Below are 23,838 nucleotides of genomic sequence, written 5' to 3' on the forward strand. Positions count from 1 at the left end.
CTGGAGCGGGAGGAGAGGGGCGTTCCATAGAGGCACAGAAATTTAATAAAACGTATGTTTCAGCAAACAATAACAATAACAAATATACATTTTAATAATAGGCTACATATTACATTTAGTTAATAAATTCCTAGTTTATCACAATAAAAAAAATTATGCTAGTTTAGCTTACATGTTGGAAATATAATTTTTTAATATTTTGGGGTAATAATTCAGACTATTTTAATGTAGGTTATTTAAAATATTTAAGTCGTCTTACGCCCCCCTTGGAAGTTTGCTGAGGCCCTCTAGTGGTTCCAGAGCACTAAAGTTTATAGTTGAGGTTAAAAAAAAATGAAAGTAAATATAGATTTTTTTTAAAAGAACCAAAAGAAAATAAGTTTAATATAATTCATTATGATACGCATAAAAACATTCATAGTATTTGCTGAAAAACTCATTTTTAAGATTGACATGCGATTTATTAAGCAAGAAGCAAATATATAGCTAACTGATTATTGAATCATTTTGCAGATGGAATTTTTACCATATTATCTAAGCCAAAAGATAAAACATGTTTCATGTGCATTGGGTAGGCTAAATATATGCACTTGTCAAACACCTCCGCTATACTCAGGCTAGAATTTATAAACAGAGCCTAGCAGATATATATATAACGAAGACAAATACAGGATGGAAGAAAAGACTACTTACTTAATCACTTTACTTAATCACTTTAATTAGTTTTGTCTTTATGGACTAACAAACATGAACACGCAGACAAACAAATACATACATAACACACATCTTCCTTCTTCACACTGCATTCACACTTTTTCTGCTGTTAAATACACTGTTTCCCTGCTTCTCTTTCGGGGATATATTACAGCCAGCAATAATATGTGAATACATCAATAAATATTTTTAAAACGCAGAAAACTCTTGAACAATAAATCTCATCATCTCATGACCGATCACAGCCAACACAAAGTATTGTTCTGATTAAAAAAAAATGTAGGCAAAATCTTGAGTTTGTTATTTGCTACTAAAGACACTCAGAGAGCACAAAACAAATGGCTTTATAGCAAACAAGTGACTTTATGAAAAAAAAAACTTAAACATATTGCATATCTTCAGCTGAAGATTTATAATTTAATACCTATAAACTAAGGTGATTGTTTGCATTGCAAGTGGAGTCTAGATTAAAACAGTTGAACACTGGATACTGATCCACTGACTGTGTCTGAAACCACAGGCAGCATATGAAAAATAAGATAGCTTCAAGACTTCTGAATCTGACGTTTGCATAATATCCTGTTTTCTACCTACAATAGATGGCAGTTGGTAAAAAGAATATAAATGGCAAACCAGTTTCCTTAAGAGTCACCTTCATACAAAACCTCTGTAAGGTCACTGACTGATAGGGCAGCAAAGGAGCTGTCTTCAGTTTCGGACACAGCCAATAGTTTCTGTTCCTCCTTGAAGAGACTCACATATCTCACAGGCTCAACAAGAAAAGTGCAGAGTCAAACAAAACGAAAGCCAGCCGTGCTGAAGCAGGCCATCACCATGTGCGTCTCGGTATTGGTGGAGGTGGCATGGGCCGTTGCGCAGGCGTCTGATGAACAGGACGGGATGGAGTCGATACATATCGCTCATTTATCTCTGTATTCCTAAGAGACAGAGCAGGTTCAATTTAAAATGAGGAATATACAAACTGAGCTCCAGACAAACCAGAGACAAATAATAAACTTATATAACCTAATAAACAAATATCAATATATATTGAGTTTTGTTTTTTGTTTTCTGGACTGCTATCCACAAAAATTAAACCGTTATTTCTGTCTGAATTGTTTAACCTAAAAATACTATTCGAAACTTTGGATTCTGTAAGAGTTTTTATGTTTCTAAAAAAAAAAAATCCTCATCAAGGCTGCATTTATTTGATCACAAATATAGTAAAACAGTTATACTGAATATTATTACAATTTCAAATAACTGTTTTCTATTTGAAAATATTTGTAAATGTCATTAATATTTCTGTGGTTGCAAAGCTGAATTTTCAGCATCCATTATTCCAGTCTTCAGAGACGCAGCATTCTTCAGAGATTATTTCTTAAAGCTGCGGTAGGTAACTTATGACGCTCTAGCGGTTAATAAAGAGAACTGCTTGCGTCTTGCGGAAGAACATTGTAGCCGGAGCTACTTCTCTCTGTTTATGTCTATGAAGAATCACAAAGGTACTGGGTTACTCCGCCGCGGTACCCCTGAAGCAATCTAAAATAGTCTGAATATAAACACTTATTATAGGTGCACCCTAGTGATTCAGGACAAGTTAAAAACACGGTTTGGAAAATGGATTCATGGTGTACTCGCTTATTATATAAATTTTTCTACATTTTGAACACAAACAAAGTTACGGACCACAGCTCTGATTGGTTGTTTCTTAACAGGAGCGATGTATTTTCTGCAAATGGCAATAGGACCACTGGGAGGAGCAGATTATCTGTCTCATATTCTACTGTCAGGACATAATGACAGGTTTAACAAATATGTAAAAAATATATTTTTACAAAAGTTACCTACTGCAGCTTTAATATTATAACTTTGAAAACAGTTGCACTGCTTAGTATTTTTGTGGAAACTGTGATACAGTACATACTTTACTTTTATGATTCTTAATGAATAAAGTACAAAAGAACACAATTTAATTGTATTATTTTCTTTTATTCTACATAGTATTTGTTTTTATTTTTATTTAATTTTTTATTTTTTTTAAATCTTTTAAGAGTAGAATATGTTAGCTATATGTTTATAAAAACCTATATTTTATTTTTTACAAAGAAAGTTAAGTTTGAAAATCTCCCTTCGACTTTCACTGATTTGCATACTGAACTGTGATTGGCTTTGTCTTCTTTGCATTACTATAACCATCTATAGCCCCCTTAGAAGGCACAGTTCTGAACCTGGGTTGGATGGGCACAGATTGCACACCTTTCTAAAACTTCTCTAAATGTATCATAGCTCCCATCAGCTAGGCAAGAATTAGCAGAGGATAAGTGGCACCCACATCAGACCCCTCTCTGACACGATGCCAATCCTCTGATGTCTGTGTTTGTGTATATTAGCTGATGAAGAAGTAGTGCATTCTGAACCCACTCTCCATCTTTATAAGATTTAAAGGTCGATGCTTCTATATATGATCAAGTAACTGATGTAAAGTTAAGCTTTCACAAACTCTGGCATTGGGGTTAAAAGAGTTTAGTGATGGATGCTGTGGTTTGTCAAATGGAGAGGTGTATGAGTTTCACACATAACCACCTTTGCTCCACTAAAGTTTTATCCAGTCATCTGGTGCATTCTCGCAGTGAAACCTTTCGAAAATAAAACTAGACAAAGCCACAACTCTCCATGTATAGATTTATGTATGTGTTCGCTCTCTACAACCTTTAACATAAAGACTCACTGGGTAAAATAACTCCTGAGTACATTTATCTTTTACTTATATACTTCATAATAGAGAAAAAATGTGACAGAAAACGTGTTCTGTTTCACCTGATATTGTGTTAGTGATTTTGAACACATACCTCTCTATTACACGTCGTGGGACCCTGGGTGGAGGGAGTACTGGTGGAGTATCCACAGCGGGCCGGAGAGGCAGTGGAGGAAGAGGAATGTCCGGAGGCTCCTTAAACCATTCATGTAAAAATGATATGATCATTTAAAAAGAACAAAATAAATAAAAAGGTGTAAAAAATTCTTGGATGTTTTAATATTTGCTATTAAGGAAAATATTTTGATGTAAAATCTAAATTTCTACTATAACAATCTAAGGTAAAATACTTTATGCCAGTATATTTTAATATTCCAAATAATGTATAATGTATTATAGTTTTGCGAGTATTATGATTTTTTAAATGTTTTTGGAAGAAGGCACTAAGGCTATATTTATTTGGTCAAAAATGCAATAATATTATGAAATATATATAAGTTTTCTGTTTAAATATATTTGAAAATATAATATTCCTATGGTGCAAAGCTGCCCGTATTCCAGCCTCAGTGTCACATGATTCTTCAAAAATCATTCTGATATGCTGATTTGCTGCGCAAAAAAACATTTCTTATAATTATCAATGCTGAAAACAGTTGTGCTGCTTAATCTTTTTGTAGAAATCATGATACTTCTTTTCAGGAATATTTGATGATGATTAAAGGAAAAAAACTGACCTCACATTCACCTTCCATCCCACTGCTGTTGCTGACGGTGCTCTGAATGCTCAATCTGTGACTGCTACTACCTGCACAGGTCAGACCTTCACAATTACATTGTAGAAACACACCATACTTGTAAACATGGTTCTGTTCACAGTAATATCAGATGTTATTTTGAGAGGTTAAAGAAGTTATTTATTACATACTAGAACTGCTGGAGGTGCTTCCTGTCTGCCAGCTTCCTCTCTGCAGCGGTCGACTAACAGGAGGAGGTTGGGCAATCAACCGAGGTGCGGGTTCGTACACTGAGCAATTCACATTCATTTGAGCGCCCCACTGACTGTTTGTTTGTATTGGTGCTGTAATCATGAGCTCTATTCGAAAAACAAAAAGACTCTTGAAGACAGACATAAAATATTCTGTTTTGTTTGATTCTAAATGCTAAATGTCACAAAATGTGTCAATAAATTTAGTTTGGCACCACCACAAAAAAAAATCATGTTTATTTTTATGTGCCAGAAACAAAAATATTTAATATTTAAATATTTATTTTATTTTAATATTTAAAATAAACACAATTAAAAACTATACAGTTAAGTAATTCCATGACAGCAATAAATTCATCATTTTAAATGGACTAGGGTCTAAAATTCTTTCTAAACTTCTTTTAGTCTAAACTTCCATTAGTTCATACTTTTTGTTGAGCCCTAAGAGTAATATGTAAACTTTTCGTGTACATTCTAATAGCACACCACGTTATGTTGTATGATGAAATGTGTCCTGCATTTCCTTACCATTCGGTCCTTTGCCTTTATTGCGTCGAGTGATGCTGTCTCTTAATTTCTGTAAATTTTCCTTGAAGAAAATGGAGAGACCGTTACAGAAACATCAGAGATACTCATTTTATTTGTTAAGCCTATGTAGGGTTAACATGGAATTTGATATGCAAGGTCTCTAAATTATCCACATGATCAAAACATTGCTGAAAAAAAACAGTTGTACACAATTTACTTCAGATTGATAATTTTTTTTAGCAATTAAAAGGTCTTTAAGTATAATTTTAAAATAGTCCTTTTTTTTCATCTTTAATGATTTTCATAAATTAAATGTAAGATTAATTTTATTTTGTTAGTAATATTTCAAGATGAAAACCTACTGGACTGAAGCAACTTTTTAGAGAAATAATGTTAAAATAGATCAAATATGACACATCAGAACATTTATTTTTCTCTCTCAGTCATCATTGTATTATTGAATATGTTTTGCATCCCATAATAAAAACTACAGAGCTTTGATTGTAAAACTAAGCATTTAAATATAATCTTAATAAAACATATTATTGGGAAATACAGAGTGACAACATTTATGCATTTTATGTAAGTAGTCCACTATACTGTTCTAAAGATCTCATTGATTTACATGCAACACATATGCAAAAATCTCACCTGGAGGTACATACCTGCTGGAAGCGGAGAGAGCGCCATCTTTTATCTTGATCAAACTGCCAAGCCTTGAACTCCTGAACTGCGTCCTCCACAGTCAGCTCACCCACCTTCACCCTCTCCTGTAGAGAGATGAGCTGCCTCTGTCCCGGGGTCTTCATGCCTGCATAAGGGTCATGGTCACTGCTCATGTTTCTGTCTCTCACCAGCCGTACAGGTGCTGCAAGAAAGGATCATTAAGCATGGAAATGTAGGTGTAGTTTCAATTTAATAATCCGAAAGTCTGCTCATATACACATATGGCTCACAATTAGGCTCAAGAAACATTTATACACTACCTAAAGAGGAATCACTCTCTGGCCGTTGACTGAGTGAGTATAAAGGTTCCTTGAGACAAAATACTGTAAAACAATTCAAAGTTAACTGTCATTACTATAAGGGGACTGTTTCAGAATTAAGATTTACATTAAAAAATAGTTCACCCAAAAATTACAATTCTGTCATAATTTACTCCTCATATTGTACCAAATTTGTAAAATACAACATAAAATTACAAAATTGAAGAATGTTGATAACCATGTGGACTTTTACCGGGACTGTTTATTTACCAGCACTCTTCAAAATAACTTCTCTTGCATTTCACAGAAGAAAAATAAAAAAAGTCATGCAGGCTTAGAATAATATAAGAGAGAGGAAATGATGCTACACTAATATTAGAGCCTCTGTGTCTGCATCATGAACTTTTGGTTTGCACCTTTGGAAATGTAGGTTGTGTTCTCTTCTGGCTCCGGCAGGTTGGCGGGCCGTGGAATCGGTGCAGGTGGACGGTTGATTATTTCAGGGGTGGATTGTGGTTCCACTATGTCATAAATTTGATCAGGGCAGCATGGGTTATACGGGTCCTCCTCTTCTATTTCCCCATAGATTTCCGCATTAAGGCCCATGTCACGGTATTCATCATCATCCATTTCAGGTAATCCACCATTGATTGAAGTATGTTCCAAGGACTGTAAACTCCTGTCAGGTTGTGCTAAATGAAAACAATTCATGTTATTTGACAACTCCAAAATGTACAACATTTGTGTACCAGTGTACTTCTTTATAAAAACCATATATTAGCAACTATGCACTATGTAAACAAGCTAATGTACATCCTGTGGCAGAGCGGTTTAAATACATACTAGCAGAGTAAGCTAAGTTGGCTAAGCTAATTGAACTATTTCCAGGTGTGTTACATTACAAACATGAGGATAATATTGTAAGCCTTTACAAAATTGTTGTACACTTGGTAATAATTCTAAGTAATAGGCTAAAGAGAGTTTTCAAAGAAGTATATAAGTTTAAAGGAAGACAAGATGAAAAGTGTCATCACACAGGGGAAAAAAAGTGACAGAGTCACATAGTCACACAAAGAACTGCTGTGTCATGACCGTCATTTCTCATTGATGTACCTTCAAAAAACTTTCTCAGGATTGACTCAGAGTTGGAGTCATCCAGAGCCCTTTGTATGTCATCATCATCTGTAGAAACATTGTTTAATCAATTTTGTATACATGGTTTACAGTATATAGCTTAAACATCTGACAGTAGGCCTATAAAACAGTCTTATAATGCTTGCATTATATTATCACATTAAATATTCATAACAAAATATGCCTCGAAATGCTTTAACTTTATGCAATAGTGACTATTGTTACTGTGCAAGAAAATATACACTAGAGTTTCGAAAGTAAATTTCATACACAAACCCATCTCAGGATTTAGTTTCATCATACACTCGTAAACGTCCTCATTATCGAAATTACTGATGAAATTTTGGGAAGCCATCAACATGTCCTCATAGATATCCTCGTTGCCTGAGGTGTTCTGAGATTCCTCAATGTGGGTCTTCACTAAATCTACTGTCTCCTGTTTTGTTTTATGAAAAAAGAAAAGAAAGATACATAAATAACTGGCATCATCTATGCTATACTGAAATGAAGACACATAGAAATACTGCTATATAAATGTATGCAGATTAATAACAGACCTATATTACATAATTACATCATTGCATTCTGTTACCAATGTTATGTGCAATGAAATTGGTTGACTCAGTTTTCTACAATTTGTTGTCAGTTACAGAAGTCATTAAGAACATTTACGTAATTAACTCACAACATATTCGTCCATAAACTGTCTTAAATCAGAGAAGCCACTCTTCTCAGCCAGTTTGTTAGGGTAATCCCCATCTTTGTTCATTACACTGTAGGCCTGCATGGCTCCGGGGCACCGCATTAACGAAGACGTTAACTTTTTTAAGCCATACTTGGCCGAGAAGTGAAGCAGTGTTGGAAGTTCCACATTACTGTGATCTGAAAACAAAGAAATCTCTTTTCATTGTTGTTCAATAAAATTAAAGGGATAATTCACCCAAAAATTTTAATTTGATGTTTATCTGCTGACCCCGGGGGGCATCCAAGATGTGGGTGACTGTTTCTTCAGTAGAACACAAACAGAGATTTTTTAACTCAAACCGTTGCAGTCTGTTAGTCATATAATGTAAGTGGCTCGTGACGATACACTGATGTGAAAAGACACAAAACGATCAGTCTGTGCAAAAAGCTGAACAGTATTTATATCATTTTTTACATCTAATTTTCACCGCAATATCTGAACTGGCCTAATTGAGATTATAGATAGAGTGTCAATGGTCCATGTAAGAGATAGGTGGCAGTAATGCACTTATTAGTCTGTGATCTGCCGTAAAGCAAGAAGAAGAAGAATACACCTCAGCCGCAGGCTAAATAAGAAGAAAGCACTGAGGACAGTTTAGACATTGCAGAGAAAATCAGAGGTAAAAAATTAAATAAATACTGTCCAGCTTCTTGAACAGATCGATCGTTTTGTGTCTTTACACATCAATGCATTGTCACGAGCCACAGGGTTTAATTTGGTATTGTTTGTGTATGCTTGATGACTCTCAAAGCCGTGATTCCCATCCACTTACATTATATGACTAACAGACTGCAACGGTTTGAGTTAAAAATCTCCCTTTGTGTTCTGCTGAAGAAACAAAATCACCTACATCTTGGATGCCCTTGGGGGTAAGCAGATAAACATCACATTTTCATTTCTGGGTGAACTATCCCTTGTTAACCATCCTTTAACCATTTCCTTAACTTGGTGTTACGTTATCTACCTCCATAAAAGATATTCATCTTAAGCTAGACTTCTATAAACTATAACATAAGCAAATTTTTATGAATTAAATCACTTACTCGTGGATGTGTTATCTGCAATTTGACTAATTCCAAATACTTCTAATCCCTTTAGAGGCATCCGTTCTTCCAGAGAGTCTGCAAGCAAATTATCCAATGACTCGGGCACCTTTGATGTGATATCAAATGCCTGAAAATTGAGTATAATAAAATAAAAATAAAAATGGGCTCAATTTTAGTCTTTAAATGAAAGGTCCTATTCTGTAACTACTTTTTAAAAGGGCAAACATTATGGTCTGCATATTAACATTTAATGAATGATAATGAAATGTTTACATCTGCTCCTGCCTTTCATAAACTCCTTTAAAATGTCTAAAAATTGACTTTTTATGTTTGTTTGTTTTTTGTTATCATTATTATTGTTACTGACTAAACAACAATTTACATAAAGCATCTTCCACTGCTGATCAGTACGAGATCAGACCACCTTTTGGGCTGATACACTGTCACATATATTCGACAAAATTACTATATATTATATAATTTAATGTGTGAAGTTATATATATATTTTAATTATATTAATTATTTATTAATTATGGGACATTAAAGTTTTTCCATTATAATGTGAAGCTACTTTGAAAAAAGCGCTATGCAAATAAACATCACATGACTTTACTCCATTATCGCATTCGTTAACAAGTCATTTCAGTTTATGTGATTCGGTTTTAATCGATTGTTTCATCCAGTTGTTTCGATTCAGTTTCATTATTACCTGACACATGAACTGCACAGGATCCATTGCTTTCTTTAGATACCTGCAAATCTCTTCCATTTCTGTGTAATATGTCACAGTTGTTGAACAGACCATAGATTCATTTTTATAAAGTGTCAATGAGACTTTCCCAGCTGGCATATCTAAGAGAAAAAAATATATTGTTTAGAAAACAACACTTACAAAGCCAAACTCAAATTAGACAAAGACAAAGCTGCTCTTTTAATAAATGAGCACATTAACAGGAAACAATATGTAAATTCAGTTGAAAGTGAAAAAGCATGGAGGAACTGATATGAAAAGTTCCTCTTTCTGTGTGTTTCTCTTACCAGGTGACTGCACAGTAACAATGTACTCGTTTAGAAGAGTCCCAGCGATCCGCTGAGGTGTCGAGTACTGAGAGTGAAACTCCACCTCCAGTCTGCCCTCATCCACAATTTTCTTTACCATGATTATATAAATATTCACACGATTCTTTATGGGAACAAAAAAATGGTGAGAAGATCATGAGACCGTCAGTAACTGACATAGAGTAACATTAAGACGATTGATGTTGATTCCGCAAATGTCAGCAAATGCTTTTGAATTAAATGCTGACACTATAGTTTGTTACAGTGTAAACTTTACAAGTTATTCAGTTATAATTCAAAAATAACAGTACTTTTCCAAAAAGACGATGCATAGTTAAAAAAAATAAAAAATATGAACAACACTGACATTAAGCCATATGTACCTTAAAATATTGAAATGTCCAGACCACGAGACATACTGTATAAAATGTTTCTTCAACCATTCAATTAAAAAAGGCATAATTTGATTTATAACATTCTCAAATAATCAAATCGATTGATTTAAAGCTAGATGGTTGAGTATTTAAGCGATTAATAAAAACACCCTATGAGCAGGAGCAAACGTAGTCTATAAAGATGACTACTTCAATAGTGAGTTACTTAAAAAGTACAACATGGGCAGCTGTGATATTTTTGTTTTCGTTTTATCACACAACGCTGCTAAATCATCCTTCTTTTAACATGTCACCGAATTAAGAATGGCTTATATGATCTAAAAAAAGCATCACAGATGGGCCATGCAATGACTTCCCGTCTAATTTGAAAGGCACAAAAAGTGTGATCTTGACCATGTGAGCTTCTTGCTGACATTAACAACTACATATTCTTTGAAACGTTTCTATTTATGTTTTGCTTGCGTTGTGTGTAATGCACCTACCCCACATAGTATTCTGTCTGGTTGGATGGTGAGGCAAGTTTGATCATCTAGTGGCCCCATGGTTTGCTCAGTATGACGAACATCTTCCCCAATCACCTGAATTTGTTCCGTCTCATCAGGTGATGTCTCAGGAATCTCTGATAATGTGAACTCATTCGTTTGTTCTTCTAGTTCAATTTCATATGGATTCTGACAATGTCCACTAACAGATCCTAGAATGAAAAATAATATATTAAACTTTACTTCAGGCTGACCTCTTCATGTTTAGTAAGATTAATTATGACCCACTGTGCAAACATATTTATTCTAAATAAAATAATAAAATAAAATAGACTGGACAGACTATAATTACTTCTGGCCAGCTGTAAGATTATGTATTTAGCATTTAGTAAAACTAACTCAGCAGAACTATTTATGGTACATAAAAAAAAAAGCAAAAAAAATAATAATAATAAGAATAATACAAATCTCACATAAAAAAAACAGTTGAATACAACACATATTTCTTAAAATGGTATTCATATGCACTCTTTTGCAGTGGTTATGTTAATGTCTTATATCTTTTAAGGACATTGTTGTATTTTTATTATTGTTTTTGTTATTAAAGGTGAACAATAGTGCAAGTAAATAATATGTTCTTTTGCTGAATGAGACGTATACTATGTATAAAGTATAAGGAATACACACCAATATTAATGCACTCAAGGACAGCAGAGACATATGCTGATGGTTCGTCTTCTGAATTGAGCTTTCTCCAATACTCCCAGTGTTCAAAATAGTCCGTTGACACTTGGCTTTCTGATACACCACACAAAAAGGCAACAACTTTGCAAGGAGGATGAAGAAGATCCCGGAAATTATCCTGCACTTCCGGGTCTTGCTGCATGTCCAAGAATGCAGTAGACAGCAAAAGCATGATGCACTTACTGGAGCCAAACAGCTCATGGTTTTTCATCCAAATCTCTTCATTCACATCATACAGAATGAGGGAGCCCTCCAGAAACTTACTTGATGCTACCAATATTTGCTGCAGATACTCAGCCCATTCCCTGGCCTCACTGGTATGGACAATTAACACCTCGCACATTATGGAGTATCCAGATTATACTGCAAAACAATGGATAATAAATTGATGAACCAAGAAATTATTTTTAATTCTCCATATTCTTCTATAACAATTAAAATTTACTCTGTCATTGAAACAATTTTTACTCAGATATTTCCGCAAAGCTATTTTTTTATTATTATTATTTTTTTTATTTTTTTTACATATTTACAAAGAAAAGGCAAGAAGTAGAAAGACTGAAATTTTCTTAAAAAACATATGTACTCCAATATAATTTTTACAGTTTATGTAAATGTAAAGGAAATTCAAATTCGTCATTTTCTTCTGCAAAACCGCAATTTAAATGAACTGTGTTTTTATTCAAATATAACCAAAGTATATTCCAAAAAGCTTTTTTAGTTGCTGATTAGTGAATCAGTGAAGAACTGAATGCTAGCCATGTTGCAGGCTACTATTAGGCCAGACACTTTTTGTATTAGGATGATAGAGAAATAAGTTAGTAATTAGTCATCTTTTGTCTCCTAAAATGCTCTATATATGGCACTCTGACATAGTGTCTGTGTACAAATAAAACTGGTTAAACACATGATATGAATGAAGAATTTACCAATGGAATTTTATGAATCAGTCTTGCTAAACCATGAAATAACATCCACTATACAACCCACATCAACACAACAGAAGTGATCAAATATGGTTTCAGTGCAAACCCTGTTTCATGTAACCTGTCAAGAGAATTCACTTTTTCCTTAAACTACTTCAGGTTTTCCACAGTACGCCAATAGTATCCATCTAAAACTTTTGACTTTGTATTGAGTTCGAGCACACAATTCATGCAGATATACACAGAAACTCATTCTCTAAAAGGAGGTGCAGAATTATCTTTTTTATTATTATTTTTCTTCCCCACAAAGTCAATGAATGTTAAAGCAAATATACTGAAAGACTTTTTTTCAACTTCCTTATTGTTTTCACCAAAATTATTGTTTTGCATCACGTCATCTCTATAATTTTCAAATAACAAAATAAAAGACCAAAAAAACTTCTGTCAGTAATTTATTTGAATTCTAAAAAGAATTCAAAACTACAATTCTTAACCAAAAGACCAAACCAAGAATATTTTGTTCATTCAGGCATAACATTTTAATGGCAATAAATGATATCTTTATTCAAAAAATGCCTCACCTTGTTTCTTGCTGTAGATAAGACTGCCAGGTTGTAATATATAGTGTATAGTGACTGCACTTTCCCACAGTGGTTTCTGTTTACCTCCGTTCTCAAGTCTATAGCTTCTAATTCAAAATACACCACGTATGTGACTGCGGTTCAATACCGATTTGCCTTCAGCTCATGACTTACATCTACTAAAAGAAACAGTCCATTTCCTGATGGTGGGTGGTGGCGTCACTTCCTAAAATACACAGCAACTGCTTAAACTCACATAGCCAGAGCTGCTGTAGGCTGCTGTGACTCTGTAAAACAGAAAGATCATTTCCCAGAAAAGTTAAAAACAGAAGTTAACTAAAACTATAATGTAGCTTGTATTTAAAACAGCCAGAACACTATAAAAGGCATAGTATTTTCTGTATCTTTCTGTTCTTTTTTTTTTTTATCTGTCTAAAATGTTTCATGGACCCAAAACTGTAAAAAAACAAAAAAACAAATAACAATAATAATAAATAAATAATAATAATAATTAGACTGTAAAATATTGTAAAAATGCTACAATCTACAATCAAAAGCTGTAAATTGGTTAACAGTAGGTTTCCTTACTCAATACAGTGAAAACCCGTAATAGAGCTAATAGATCATTTGATGTAATTTTACAGTAAAGTCACCTTATAGCTGACATTACCAGAATTCTGAGACATTTGATGTTTTTTCACTGAAATAACTGGACTTTTCTTATCAGTTCTGAACATAAGGGTTTTGTGTAATATTGTTTATTCTAATTGCATTACTGTGGGCGTTACAATGATGGTGTTTGGTAACATCTTGCACTTTCTACATATATATTAGTATTAACTTCAACTGTGGTGAACTTTGACTAATCATGTGGCTTTTTCTTAACCACCTCTGTTATTATGGTGTTTACCAGCATACGTTCTTTTTTTTACAATGCAGTTTAAACCCCCTGTTTTAGATTATTATTTCACTAGATGATTTTAAAGCCATAAAAACTATGAACAGCTTGCTAGCTGTTAATGACAGTGGGAGTATACAGCTTTTATAACCGGCTTTTTAATTATTTAACTCTGTATGGGCAAATACAGAAACAAGGTAAAAAAAAAAGTTTTTAAAAAACCCTGTAAAGTTCCTATTTAAAACCTTGCTATTCATGACATTATTCAACCCACTATTAACTAAAAAGAGGAACTAAAACATTGCAGTGCTTCAGGTACTGTACATTTGAGTCAGGTTAAAGCAAAACGCTGAAGTGAAACAAACATTGATTGTGAGAATAAGGTTGAGATAAATTAGGACACACATGTCATACTGTAAATATGAAAGGCAATATAGGCAACTTTACTATGATGATTTCTGTGACTACAGACATCATTTCTATAATTTTTGATACATGAACAGAAACCCTTGCGAATGTCATTGATCCCATGAGACGTTTTATTCTCTGCTCAGTTGCACGCTCAAGAGAACAATCATGAACTTCTTCTTAAGTTAGTGATGTAAAACAAGAAACATGCTGTGGGTGTTAGAAAAGAGACAGCATGGAAAGGACTTTCTTAAAGGGACAGGGGACATTTAAATTAAAGAATCAGTTCACTTCCAGAATACTAAATTTCCTGATAATTCACTAAGCCCCATGTCATCAAAGATGACAATCACAAACCCAATGACTGCTGCAATCTGGTGTTTGTTGGCTAACAAGGCAAATGTTCAAAAAGGTTCAACCGGATAGGCAGAAGACAGAATTGCTGACCTTTTATTAACTTTGTCTTGTATTTTTTTTTTGTTAGTGTTATTCAGTGCCAAGATCCAAGATACTATGTAAACAAATCTTTATCAACTTATAATCTAACTTTGTGGTTACTAAACCATCCTTTGAAAACACTGTAACACCCCACACACCTCTCGTTTTGACAGTTTGTGGAGATCTTCACTTCAGAAGCATTTACACACATACACCAAACTTTGCAGTTTCTATAAAAAGGAAAGGAAAGGAAAGGAAAGGAAAGGAAAGGAAAGGAAAGGAAAGGAAAGGAAAGGAAAGGAAAGGAAAGGAAAGGAAAGGACGTGTGGCCAAGTATGGTGACCCATACTCGGAAATTGTGCTCTGCATTTCACCCATCCAAGTATACGTACACACACAGCAGTGAGTAGTGTGCACACACACACACACCCCATAAACACACCACTTTTTGTTGGGCTCCCTGGGAGCAGTTGAGGATTCGGTATAAATTTGGCTTTAATGTATTGTGGTTTATCAATTGTGAGTGACATAGAAAGCGTGGTAATATCTACTAGTTAAACATTTGTAAGTCTTACCTTAAACCAGCCAGTAGGGATATAGCACTGTGTTAATGTATTATTGTAAAACTCTACATATAATTTGGCAGTAAAACATACTGTGTTGTTGCACATCTTATTGGTGTAGAGATACGAATGTGTAGCCTGTTATAAAAAGTGCAACAGCTTTTTATCATTTAATTAGAAGCCCCACAATTAACTTGTGTTGTATTTTACAACAGTGACTACAGGGAACAGGTTTATTTTAAAGAGTAAAAGTACTGAAAATCAAAGTTTTTTTTTTTCATTTTTAAACACTACTGTATGTTCTGAGTGTGTCTAGACAGTTGAACATATGGGCCAAATACTCGAAATATGTCATGTAAGTAGACAAGTGGTCAAGTTCAGAGACCACAAATGAGGGTGTTGGAACAGGCCCAAGGTAAGGTGTGAAAAAAATGATTCACCTGTTATATCCGCCAGCTCTGTCTGTGAAACACACTCACTGCTGGACCTGGAGATGGCGCCAGAATATCTGGAAGGGAGAAAGAGACAGTGCAGCCATATCAGAAGCTAGTAAATAAAATAAGATAGCTAGCAACATAATTGTGATTACAGCATAATTATGATATTAAATAAACATTTTAAATATTCGTTTATTAAAAGCGTTGTTGACTGACCTCTGCTGGTGAACGCTTGTCACAGCTCTTAGAAATCATGGCTGCCCCCCAGAGCACAGAGTGGAGGACCGTATGCGAGAAATTTCGCCTGGCCCAGGAACTCTCCGAGGTAGAGTCGAGAAAAGACCCTGAGAACAACCCTTTCCGGTCGAAATACACAGCTAGAGACCTGTTGAAGGAAATCCTTTGTTCACTGAAAAAAATTCATTTCGAGGAGGGCGAGGCTGACAATGAAGCAGACGGTGAGTCCAGGCAGATGGTGGATGGAGAACCGGGGAGTGAATGTGGGAAAGCGTGTACCGGAGACTCTCCCGCCGGTCTGCGAGCGGCCAGGCTCGCGGTGGTGCAGTACTGTCTCGGCCTGAACCACATAGAGACCGAGGAGCTGTCCGCTGGAGAGCAGCATCTGATCAACTGCCTGAAACTCATCGACAGGTGCACAACAACACGGGAGAACGTCTCGTTATTCATACAGGCCCGGGTAAATATACACAGCTCTCCAAAACTTCATATAGGTTAATAAATGTACAGTTTGGTGGTTGACTTCTGAGCTTTGGTGTGTGATGATAACTTAACGTATTTTGTTTTTTGGCAGAATCAGCTCGGCATTTTGTGGGCGGGAAGAGATGAAATCGAAAAAGCCATTGTTTTTTTCTACTTGTTAGAAATGGGATCTTAAAAGACTTGTAAAGTGTAATATTATCCTATATCTCTAAAAGGCTCCAGTAAAATGGTTTTATGTGAGGTATGGATATAGTATGGGATGTCTTCTTTAAGAACTGACCTTTAATTGCTTCTTTCTCATCATAAAAAAGTGTCTTCTAAATCAATGAATGTCCCATATCTCGTTTTCTACTAATAATTGTAATGCTTTGAAAGGCTGAAAATTATAGTAATACAGAGCAGTCAAGGAAAACAATAAGTTACACGAATATTAGAGCAGATGGGCGAAAAAGGTCGTCATAGATCAAATCTGAACGTATAGATGAAAAGCGCTCTGAAAGCGCGTTCCCTCTCTGTTGTTCCTGCTATTGCCGTAATTATAGTAATACACGCGCATATAAATTTCACTCGCGGCTGGCTTGACGGTGTTTTTCTGAAGTGCGGCTGGCTTGACCGCAGTCGAATCTATGTATTTGCTGTACATGAAAGAGGTATGGGGGGCACATTTTGTCTCAAAACCTAGTGAAGTAACTTACCTAACGTTACCTAAACTGCAACAGTATTGTGTTACGAGTTCCGAATGACGTCGCTGTGACGTCTCCTCAATAGTTGAGCGTAATCTGATAATCATAACCTCAAATGACACACTTGTACGAAGTATTCTAATTTATTGATTTTATATGATTATATTTGTGTGTGAAGTGTGCAACATTTCACCTTTAGTTTTTATGAGCTTAAAAACTCTGATGGTATGACGACTTCTAATAAAGCAAATTGGACCGGTTTCATAAGATGTTTCTCAATGCGATAGGTGACAGGCCCAGCTAGACACCCCAATTAGGTGCTGACAATTGTTCCCTTTGTGCATATCAGGATGGTCAACCACCACTGGATCTTCAAGACTATTTTGTGTTGGAGGGAGAAGAATTATCCCAACAAGAGAAGATAAGAAGGTATTATCTCCCTCCCCATGAACCCCTCTTTATTATTGTACTCCAAAAAATTTTTTAACCCTACTTTTCCCCTGTATGTGACGTGTCAGCAGGTTTGAAATGGCATATACACACACACTGTATTATCTGGCTCAAGTGTACAAGAATCTGCAGCAGTATGAGAGATCTGGACAGTACTGTCACAGTACACTACAGAGACAGCTGGAGTACAAGCAGTTTGTGCCGCTTGAGTGGGCCATTAATGCAGCCACACTGTCACAGTACTACATCGCCAAGGTATGATGCATGTAGTGTGTGTTCATTTAGTTTTGGAAAATGCTCATGCAAACTGCCTTTTTCCATTGTGTGCTAAGTAATATGTTTATGTATCATGACTAGAGATGTCCTGATCATGTTTTTTGGGCCTCTGATTCAATATATATATATACATATATATATATGTGTGTGTGTGTGTGTTTATATATGTATATGTATATATGTATGTATATGTATACGTGTATGTATATATATATATATATATATATATATATATATATATATATATATATGCACATACGTATATATGTATGTATATGTGTGTGTGTGTGTATATATATATATATATATATATATATATATATATATATATATATATATACACACACACACACACACGCACATATATATATATATATATATATATATATATATATATATACATATACATATACATATACATATACATATACATACATATACATCTTCCTCCAGGAGGTGGCGACAACTGCCCATTTAAAAAACAATTTTTGTCATTGAACCAGACACAGACTCCTTCATTGATTTTTTTTATACTTATTTGTTAAATGAATATATTTTTTTAAAAAGACTTAAGCAATGAACATTTTGTCAGAACCAATAGTATATACATTATTTTGTTTAGTTTTCGAATCTTTTTTTTCCGTCAGATTCTATATAAATACGAACATGATTATCAATTTATCCAAAATCATGCAGCTTTAGTTTACAAGTTGTTTACTGCTGCATATAATTCATTAAAACAGAAGTTTAAATTTATAAAGTACAAGATGATTTCAAAATGCACCTACATTTTTAGCATTTTGTGTTTTGCATTTGAATAAGACTATTTTGCCTATATATTTCAACAGTGAGGATTTATTTTAAAAAGTAAAAGAATCTTGTCGTGAAAAAAAATCACTCATAATATATGTATATATATATATATATATATATATATATATATATATATATATATATCTACAGGCACGCATACATTGGTAAATGAATGGTAGACATTGTAAACAGTGGTCAAATCATAAATATGATACTACTTGTATAGTACTACTGGTATACTAATATGGTATATGTACAGTAAGCAGAATAAATTAAACATAAAGGGGAAAAAGTGGAAATAAGGTTAGAAAGTATGAAGCTAGCGAATGTCAGAATGTTAGTCAAGTCTTGAAGCAAGATGCAACCCAAAGTCAGAAGGCAGATAAAAATAAACGATAAATAAATTACTTTCAAATGAAGTGGAATCTCGAATGTGTCTGTAAGGCACTAAAACAGACCTCATTGTTCCTTGCGTATCACACAGACACACAGACACACACACACACACCTGAGCAGCTTTTTCTTTTCTGTTATTGGTAAACCTACTGGAAGGTGCATAGTTATAAAATTCTTAATCGGCCCTGATCCCAATCCTTGAGATTGGCTTGGGACATCCCTAATAATGACCTCCATGACTCTGTAGTCAAGGTCATAGTTATTAACTTTGCCTCTGTTGTCGTTGTATCACAGACACGGTACATGGAGGCTCGTCACTGTTTGGCTGCGGCGAGTGTCATTGCTTCTCTTGCAGGAGAAATCCCCTCAGAAGCAGCTGCCAAAGAAAGTGGGTTCCTGTGTGCTGTTCATTCTTTTTATATTGTTGGATGTTGTGTATTTCACAAAATTTTAATTGCTTTACTGAATGCCATGTGATGGTTGCTACATGAAAACCAAACTCCCTAATTTGAGCCCTTTCACATCTGGCATTAGTTTTACTCATAATGAAAATGTGATAATACTGTATTTGATTATAATAGTACTGAAACAATGGCATTTAACAAAACTCTGTCTGTTATTGTAACACCCAAGCTTGTTGGTTGTTTTACATTTCATCAGACCCTGAGGTTGTACAAACCAACAAATTGTGGTTTGTACAACTTTGGCCAACAATACAGAACCTCAAACATACAGAGATAATATTTAAGCTAGTTATGTCCAGAGACTCCATGAAGTACAAAAAAGATAAACCTACTGAACATCTTTGAAAGATCTAGAATAGTGTTACAATGCTGCATTTGAAGCATGGGTCTAATGATGTTTACAAATGCAGAGTCAATGTAGTGTATATAAACTACCATTCAACTACCAAGTCAGTGTGATTTTTATGACATATAGACAGTATATTTTTTAATTAATAATTTTATTGAGAAAAGATGCGTTAAATTGATTAACAATGACAGTACAGAGATTTATAATGGTACAAAATATTTCTATTTTGAATAAATCCTGTTCTTTTGCAAAATTTCTAAAGAATTATCCTAAAAACAATATTAAGCAGCACAACTTTACTAATATTTCAGCATTGATGAAACAACAAATTATTATATTAGAATGATTTCTGAAGGATTGTGTGACTGAAAACTAGAGTAATGGCTGCTGAAAATTCAGCTTTGACATCACAGAAATAAATTACACTTTGTTTCTTACACTTTTGTTAAATATGTTAAAATTAAAAAAAAAGCATAATAAATCCTAATGTCCCAAAATAAAGGCTTTTCCAGCTTTCCTTTTATCTTCATAGCACGTTATTTAAAATAAATACATGTAGGTTTGAAATTATATAAATTACAGTAAATTGTTATGAATGTTCCAAAAGGTGATGCTGAATGTGAAAAACGTGAAGAGCTCCTGCAGAAGCGATCTGAAATTGCCAGATGCTGGATTAAATATTGCCTTAATCTGATGCAAGATGCTAAAAAACTTCTTGAGGTAGCAATGCATTTTCCTTTAACATTTCAAGAGCTTTGACTTATTACTTTGACCTATCTAAACATTTTCCATTGCTTCATAGGATAATGTCGGAGAACTCGACTTAGATCGGCAGGAAGAATTGAAGAGGGCACGTCAGAATGAAGAAGAAGATAAAGAGAAGGGAAGAAAAAGTGCCATCCTTTTTGGTTCAAGTGATACCTTTGACTCCATTTGCAGCCTGGAAGAGAAAGTAAGCAGCATGCTTCCACTAGACTTTGAAGAAGCCCGTAGCATTTTTCTGGTTGGTCAAAGCTACGTAGCCCAGGCCGAAGAGTATTTCGCAATGGACGGTCACGTGACAGATCACATTGAGATCTTGCAGGACCATAGCGCTCTCTTGAAGGTCCTGGCCTTCTTTGAACAGGATCTAGAACGCCGCTGTAAAATGCACAAACGTCGCGTCGACCTGCTGGAGCCAGTCTGCAAGGATTTAAATGCTCGGTACTATCTGTTAATCTGCCGACAGCTGCAGTTTGAACTTGCAGAAACCTGTTACGAGATGATGGACCTGAAGTTGGCTGTGGCCGACAAGCAGGATGAGCCAGATGTGCACACCATAAAGAAGTTTAACCACTTGTGTTCCTCCTCAATGAAGTATTATCAGATGTTCCTCGACTCCATCCGCTCACCAGAGGGGAAGTTTCCTGAAAAGCTCGAGGATGACCTGTTAAGGCCGGCGCTGGTGGCCAAATTCCGTGTCGCCAGATTACAGTCCAAGCTTATTTCCAGTAACCTGGCCGCCCAACTGGAGAATCTCAACCACTCCCTGGAGTCATACAGTTTCATAGTGCAATACTGTGAGGAGAACCCAGAAGCCAAGAAGGCTGTTGAAACCGAGCTAGAGTTGAGTAATGAGATGGTCTCCCTGCTTCCTCTTAAGATCAACAGAATTCGATCCAAAATGGCCTCCTGCAACTAACAGGCTGTTGAAAACCGTTCATTGTTGTCCTGTCGTATAAATACAAACACCTGACAAACATAGACTACCCGTTGTTCATTGCCAGATCTAATGAGCCTTCCTAGGACCACCTTGTAAGAAACTCCTTCAACTGGAGGACCATTTATCACAATCTCTTGTGGACTGATGTAACTGCATGATTTACCGTAACTAATTTATTTTCATTGTGCAATGTACAGTTGTATTTAATGCAGTAAAATGTTTGTTTCAAATATTATGATTGGTATGTTTAGCTGGCCCAAGATTTAACATATAGCTGTATATTAAAGAATTTTATGCCAATAAATATAGATAATAAAAAGAAAAAAAATCATTGTTTTGTCTTATTCAGTCAAAATTCAGCTTATTCATAGAATTTTAAAGGAATGGTTTACCCTGAAATCAAAATTTGCTTAAAAAGTACTCACCATCAGGCCATCCAAGATGTGGACAAGTTTGTTTCTTAACAGATTTAGAGAAACGTAGCACTACGTCATTTCATCTGCAGTAAATACTGTAGGTGCCATCAGAATGACAGTCCAAACAGCGATTAAAAACATCACAAGAATCCATAGTATCTTACTCCAGTTCATAAATTAAACTTTTTTGCTGTAAAAAGCTGCATGTTAGTAAGAAATAAATTTATCATTAAGGCATTTTAACTTTTAAGTCATCCATAATCCAATGCTTGCTTCAGTGAAAATGTCCATCTGCTGTCCCATCTGCTGTTGGTGGATCGAAATCCACCAACATGTTTGTTTAGAAATGTTTTGGACTGTTTTCACAAGTAAACGGTGTTTGATCTGTGCATATTTCTCTCCTGATTCAGACAAGAGTACTTTTGACTGGATAAAGCAATATTATGGATAGACGACTCAAGTTAAAAACGTTTTAAAGTTTGTGTAAACTATTCCTTTAATTGTACTTTTCCATTTACATACACACATGGCTTAGTTTAGCAGCCATCATTGTGCAGCCACAGCCATTATAGCTGGCAGATTATGCGCCTGAATGCAAAGAGGAAAGTACCAGAGACTACATTGCTTGTGCCATTTAATTGAGTTCATGTAGCAAAAATACTTAGAATTTCTAGTGGTTGAATGGAAAAGAACAGCATTTATAATGTGAGCTGATTTCACAGAGAGAACTGTGCAACTAACGGCTGTTTTCAACAGACGGTTGACCCGCAAAGTATAACCTAAACTTATTGCATTTCCTTCTCTAAATATTTTGGTAATACCATTCTGGTGCTTCTCTTTATTGTTATGCTATATGTGATAAACAACTCATTTCAAATAATTACCAGGATAGATATGGTTGTATGCCGTGTTATCACAAAAAAAAAAAGTGAGATAAGAGACTTGCTGCAGTTTAAAATGGTTTATTAAATACATTTTTACTCACATTTTCATGCATTAATATCCAGTAAACCTCAGTGGTTTTGTGTCTGTAATAATCCTTTCCGTTTTAGGTGAGGTTAAACTAAAGAAAGCTCTTGTGTGGTTGTTATAGTCACAAAGAGAGAAATGCACTGAATGTTGTCATAGCTTTAACTGAGTAACCATAAAGAAGAGATCCAGAGAATGCAGGGTTTTTTCCAAAAAGGTTATAGCATTATGTGTTTTAGTCAACTCTCTGCAAGGAACAATATGTCTTGCTCAGAGGAAACTCTACCAAACCGAAATGACATGCTCTGTTCTTGAGATATCTGATCATTATGCTTGAAATATGAGTAAATGTCCTGTGTCTGTGTGTTTGGGACTCTTTCTCTCGGTCATCTTCAGTCTGAGGAATAAACAATCTTCAGATGCCGAACTTAGCCAAGAGTTAAGTATACAGTTTGACAGACACCAAACTCAATGTACATTCCATCTCAGTGCCATTTAAAACATGAAGATTGCTTAGAAACTTCTTCATGCACAACTGCGTCTTTGAGTTTTAGGTCTCCTTATTATCGGAATCAGTTGTCGATCATTTCCATAGGCCTACGTTATATTTAATGCTGTACATTAAGTCCAGTCTTAATTTGTGTCATCAAAGTAATCATACTTGAAAACTGATCAGAAAGTGATTAGTCCGGCTGCTACAGTGTGGCCCAATTAACAGTGTTATCAGAAACAGAAACTCCCCAGCAGACATCACAACTTTCACAACACAATA

At 34.9% G+C, this 23,838-nt stretch overlaps 2 protein-coding genes across 7 annotated transcripts; one reads left to right on the forward strand and one right to left on the reverse strand.

Moving 5' to 3' along the window:
• Positions 1-697: 697 nt before the first annotated feature.
• Positions 698-16,192, reverse strand: LOC128026250 (phosphoinositide 3-kinase adapter protein 1-like). 4 transcript variants are annotated; one of them, XM_052613138.1, is made up of 20 exons: positions 16,045-16,192; positions 15,832-15,899; positions 13,085-13,371; positions 11,842-11,940; positions 11,521-11,631; positions 10,834-11,045; positions 9,936-10,080; positions 9,607-9,749; positions 8,894-9,023; positions 7,791-7,987; positions 7,376-7,541; positions 7,085-7,153; positions 6,388-6,663; positions 5,972-6,034; positions 5,651-5,853; positions 4,986-5,046; positions 4,398-4,565; positions 4,207-4,292; positions 3,567-3,667; positions 698-1,652 (listed from the first exon to the last, which is right to left on the reverse strand). In XM_052613138.1, the coding sequence occupies exons 4-20, from the start codon at positions 11,918-11,920 to the stop codon at positions 1,544-1,546; spliced, it is 2,319 nt and encodes a 772-aa protein (XP_052469098.1). In that variant the 5' UTR covers positions 11,921-11,940; positions 13,085-13,371; positions 15,832-15,899; positions 16,045-16,192; the 3' UTR covers positions 698-1,543. The 4 variants fall into 4 exon arrangements, with proteins under 4 accessions (XP_052469098.1, XP_052469096.1, XP_052469097.1 ...); XM_052613136.1 differs by having other exon boundaries at positions 7,382-7,541; positions 11,521-11,940; XM_052613137.1 differs by having other exon boundaries at positions 4,207-4,277; positions 11,521-11,940.
• On the forward strand, positions 16,082-22,012 carry LOC128026251 (KIF-binding protein-like). 3 transcript variants are annotated; one of them, XM_052613141.1, is made up of 8 exons: positions 16,082-16,525; positions 16,640-16,704; positions 17,147-17,198; positions 17,581-17,660; positions 17,753-17,936; positions 19,461-19,554; positions 20,587-20,699; positions 20,782-22,012. In XM_052613141.1, the coding sequence occupies exons 1-8, from the start codon at positions 16,082-16,084 to the stop codon at positions 21,658-21,660; spliced, it is 1,911 nt and encodes a 636-aa protein (XP_052469101.1). In that variant the 3' UTR covers positions 21,661-22,012. The 3 variants fall into 3 exon arrangements, with proteins under 3 accessions (XP_052469101.1, XP_052469099.1, XP_052469100.1); XM_052613139.1 differs by lacking the exons at positions 16,640-16,704; positions 17,147-17,198 and having other exon boundaries at positions 17,750-17,936; XM_052613140.1 differs by lacking the exons at positions 16,640-16,704; positions 17,147-17,198.
• Positions 22,013-23,838: the final 1,826 nt, after the last annotated feature.

This window comes from Carassius gibelio, chromosome A13 (assembly GCF_023724105.1).
Source record: "Carassius gibelio isolate Cgi1373 ecotype wild population from Czech Republic chromosome A13, carGib1.2-hapl.c, whole genome shotgun sequence".
Taxonomy (NCBI): Eukaryota; Metazoa; Chordata; class Actinopteri; order Cypriniformes; family Cyprinidae; genus Carassius; species Carassius gibelio.

Bases quoted from the DNA above. Each gene is read 5' to 3' on its own strand.
- LOC128026251 (XM_052613141.1), top strand. From the start codon at position 16,082: ATGGCTGCCCCCCAGAGCACAGAGTGGAGGACCGTATGCGAGAAATTT. The intron at 16,526-16,639 runs GTAAATATACAC...GTTTTTTGGCAG, and splicing joins CGTTATTCATACAGGCCCGG to AATCAGCTCGGCATTTTGTG. The intron at 17,661-17,752 runs GTATTATCTCCC...ACGTGTCAGCAG, and splicing joins CAACAAGAGAAGATAAGAAG to GTTTGAAATGGCATATACAC.
- LOC128026250 (XM_052613135.1), bottom strand. From the start codon at position 11,920: ATGTGCGAGGTGTTAATTGTCCATACCAGTGAGGCCAGGGAATGGGCT. The intron at 10,081-10,833 runs GTAGGTGCATTA...GTTCCCATAAAG, and splicing joins CAGACAGAATACTATGTGGG to AATCGTGTGAATATTTATAT. The intron at 6,035-6,387 runs GTGCAAACCAAA...ATTGTTTTACAG, and splicing joins CACAACCTACATTTCCAAAG to TATTTTGTCTCAAGGAACCT.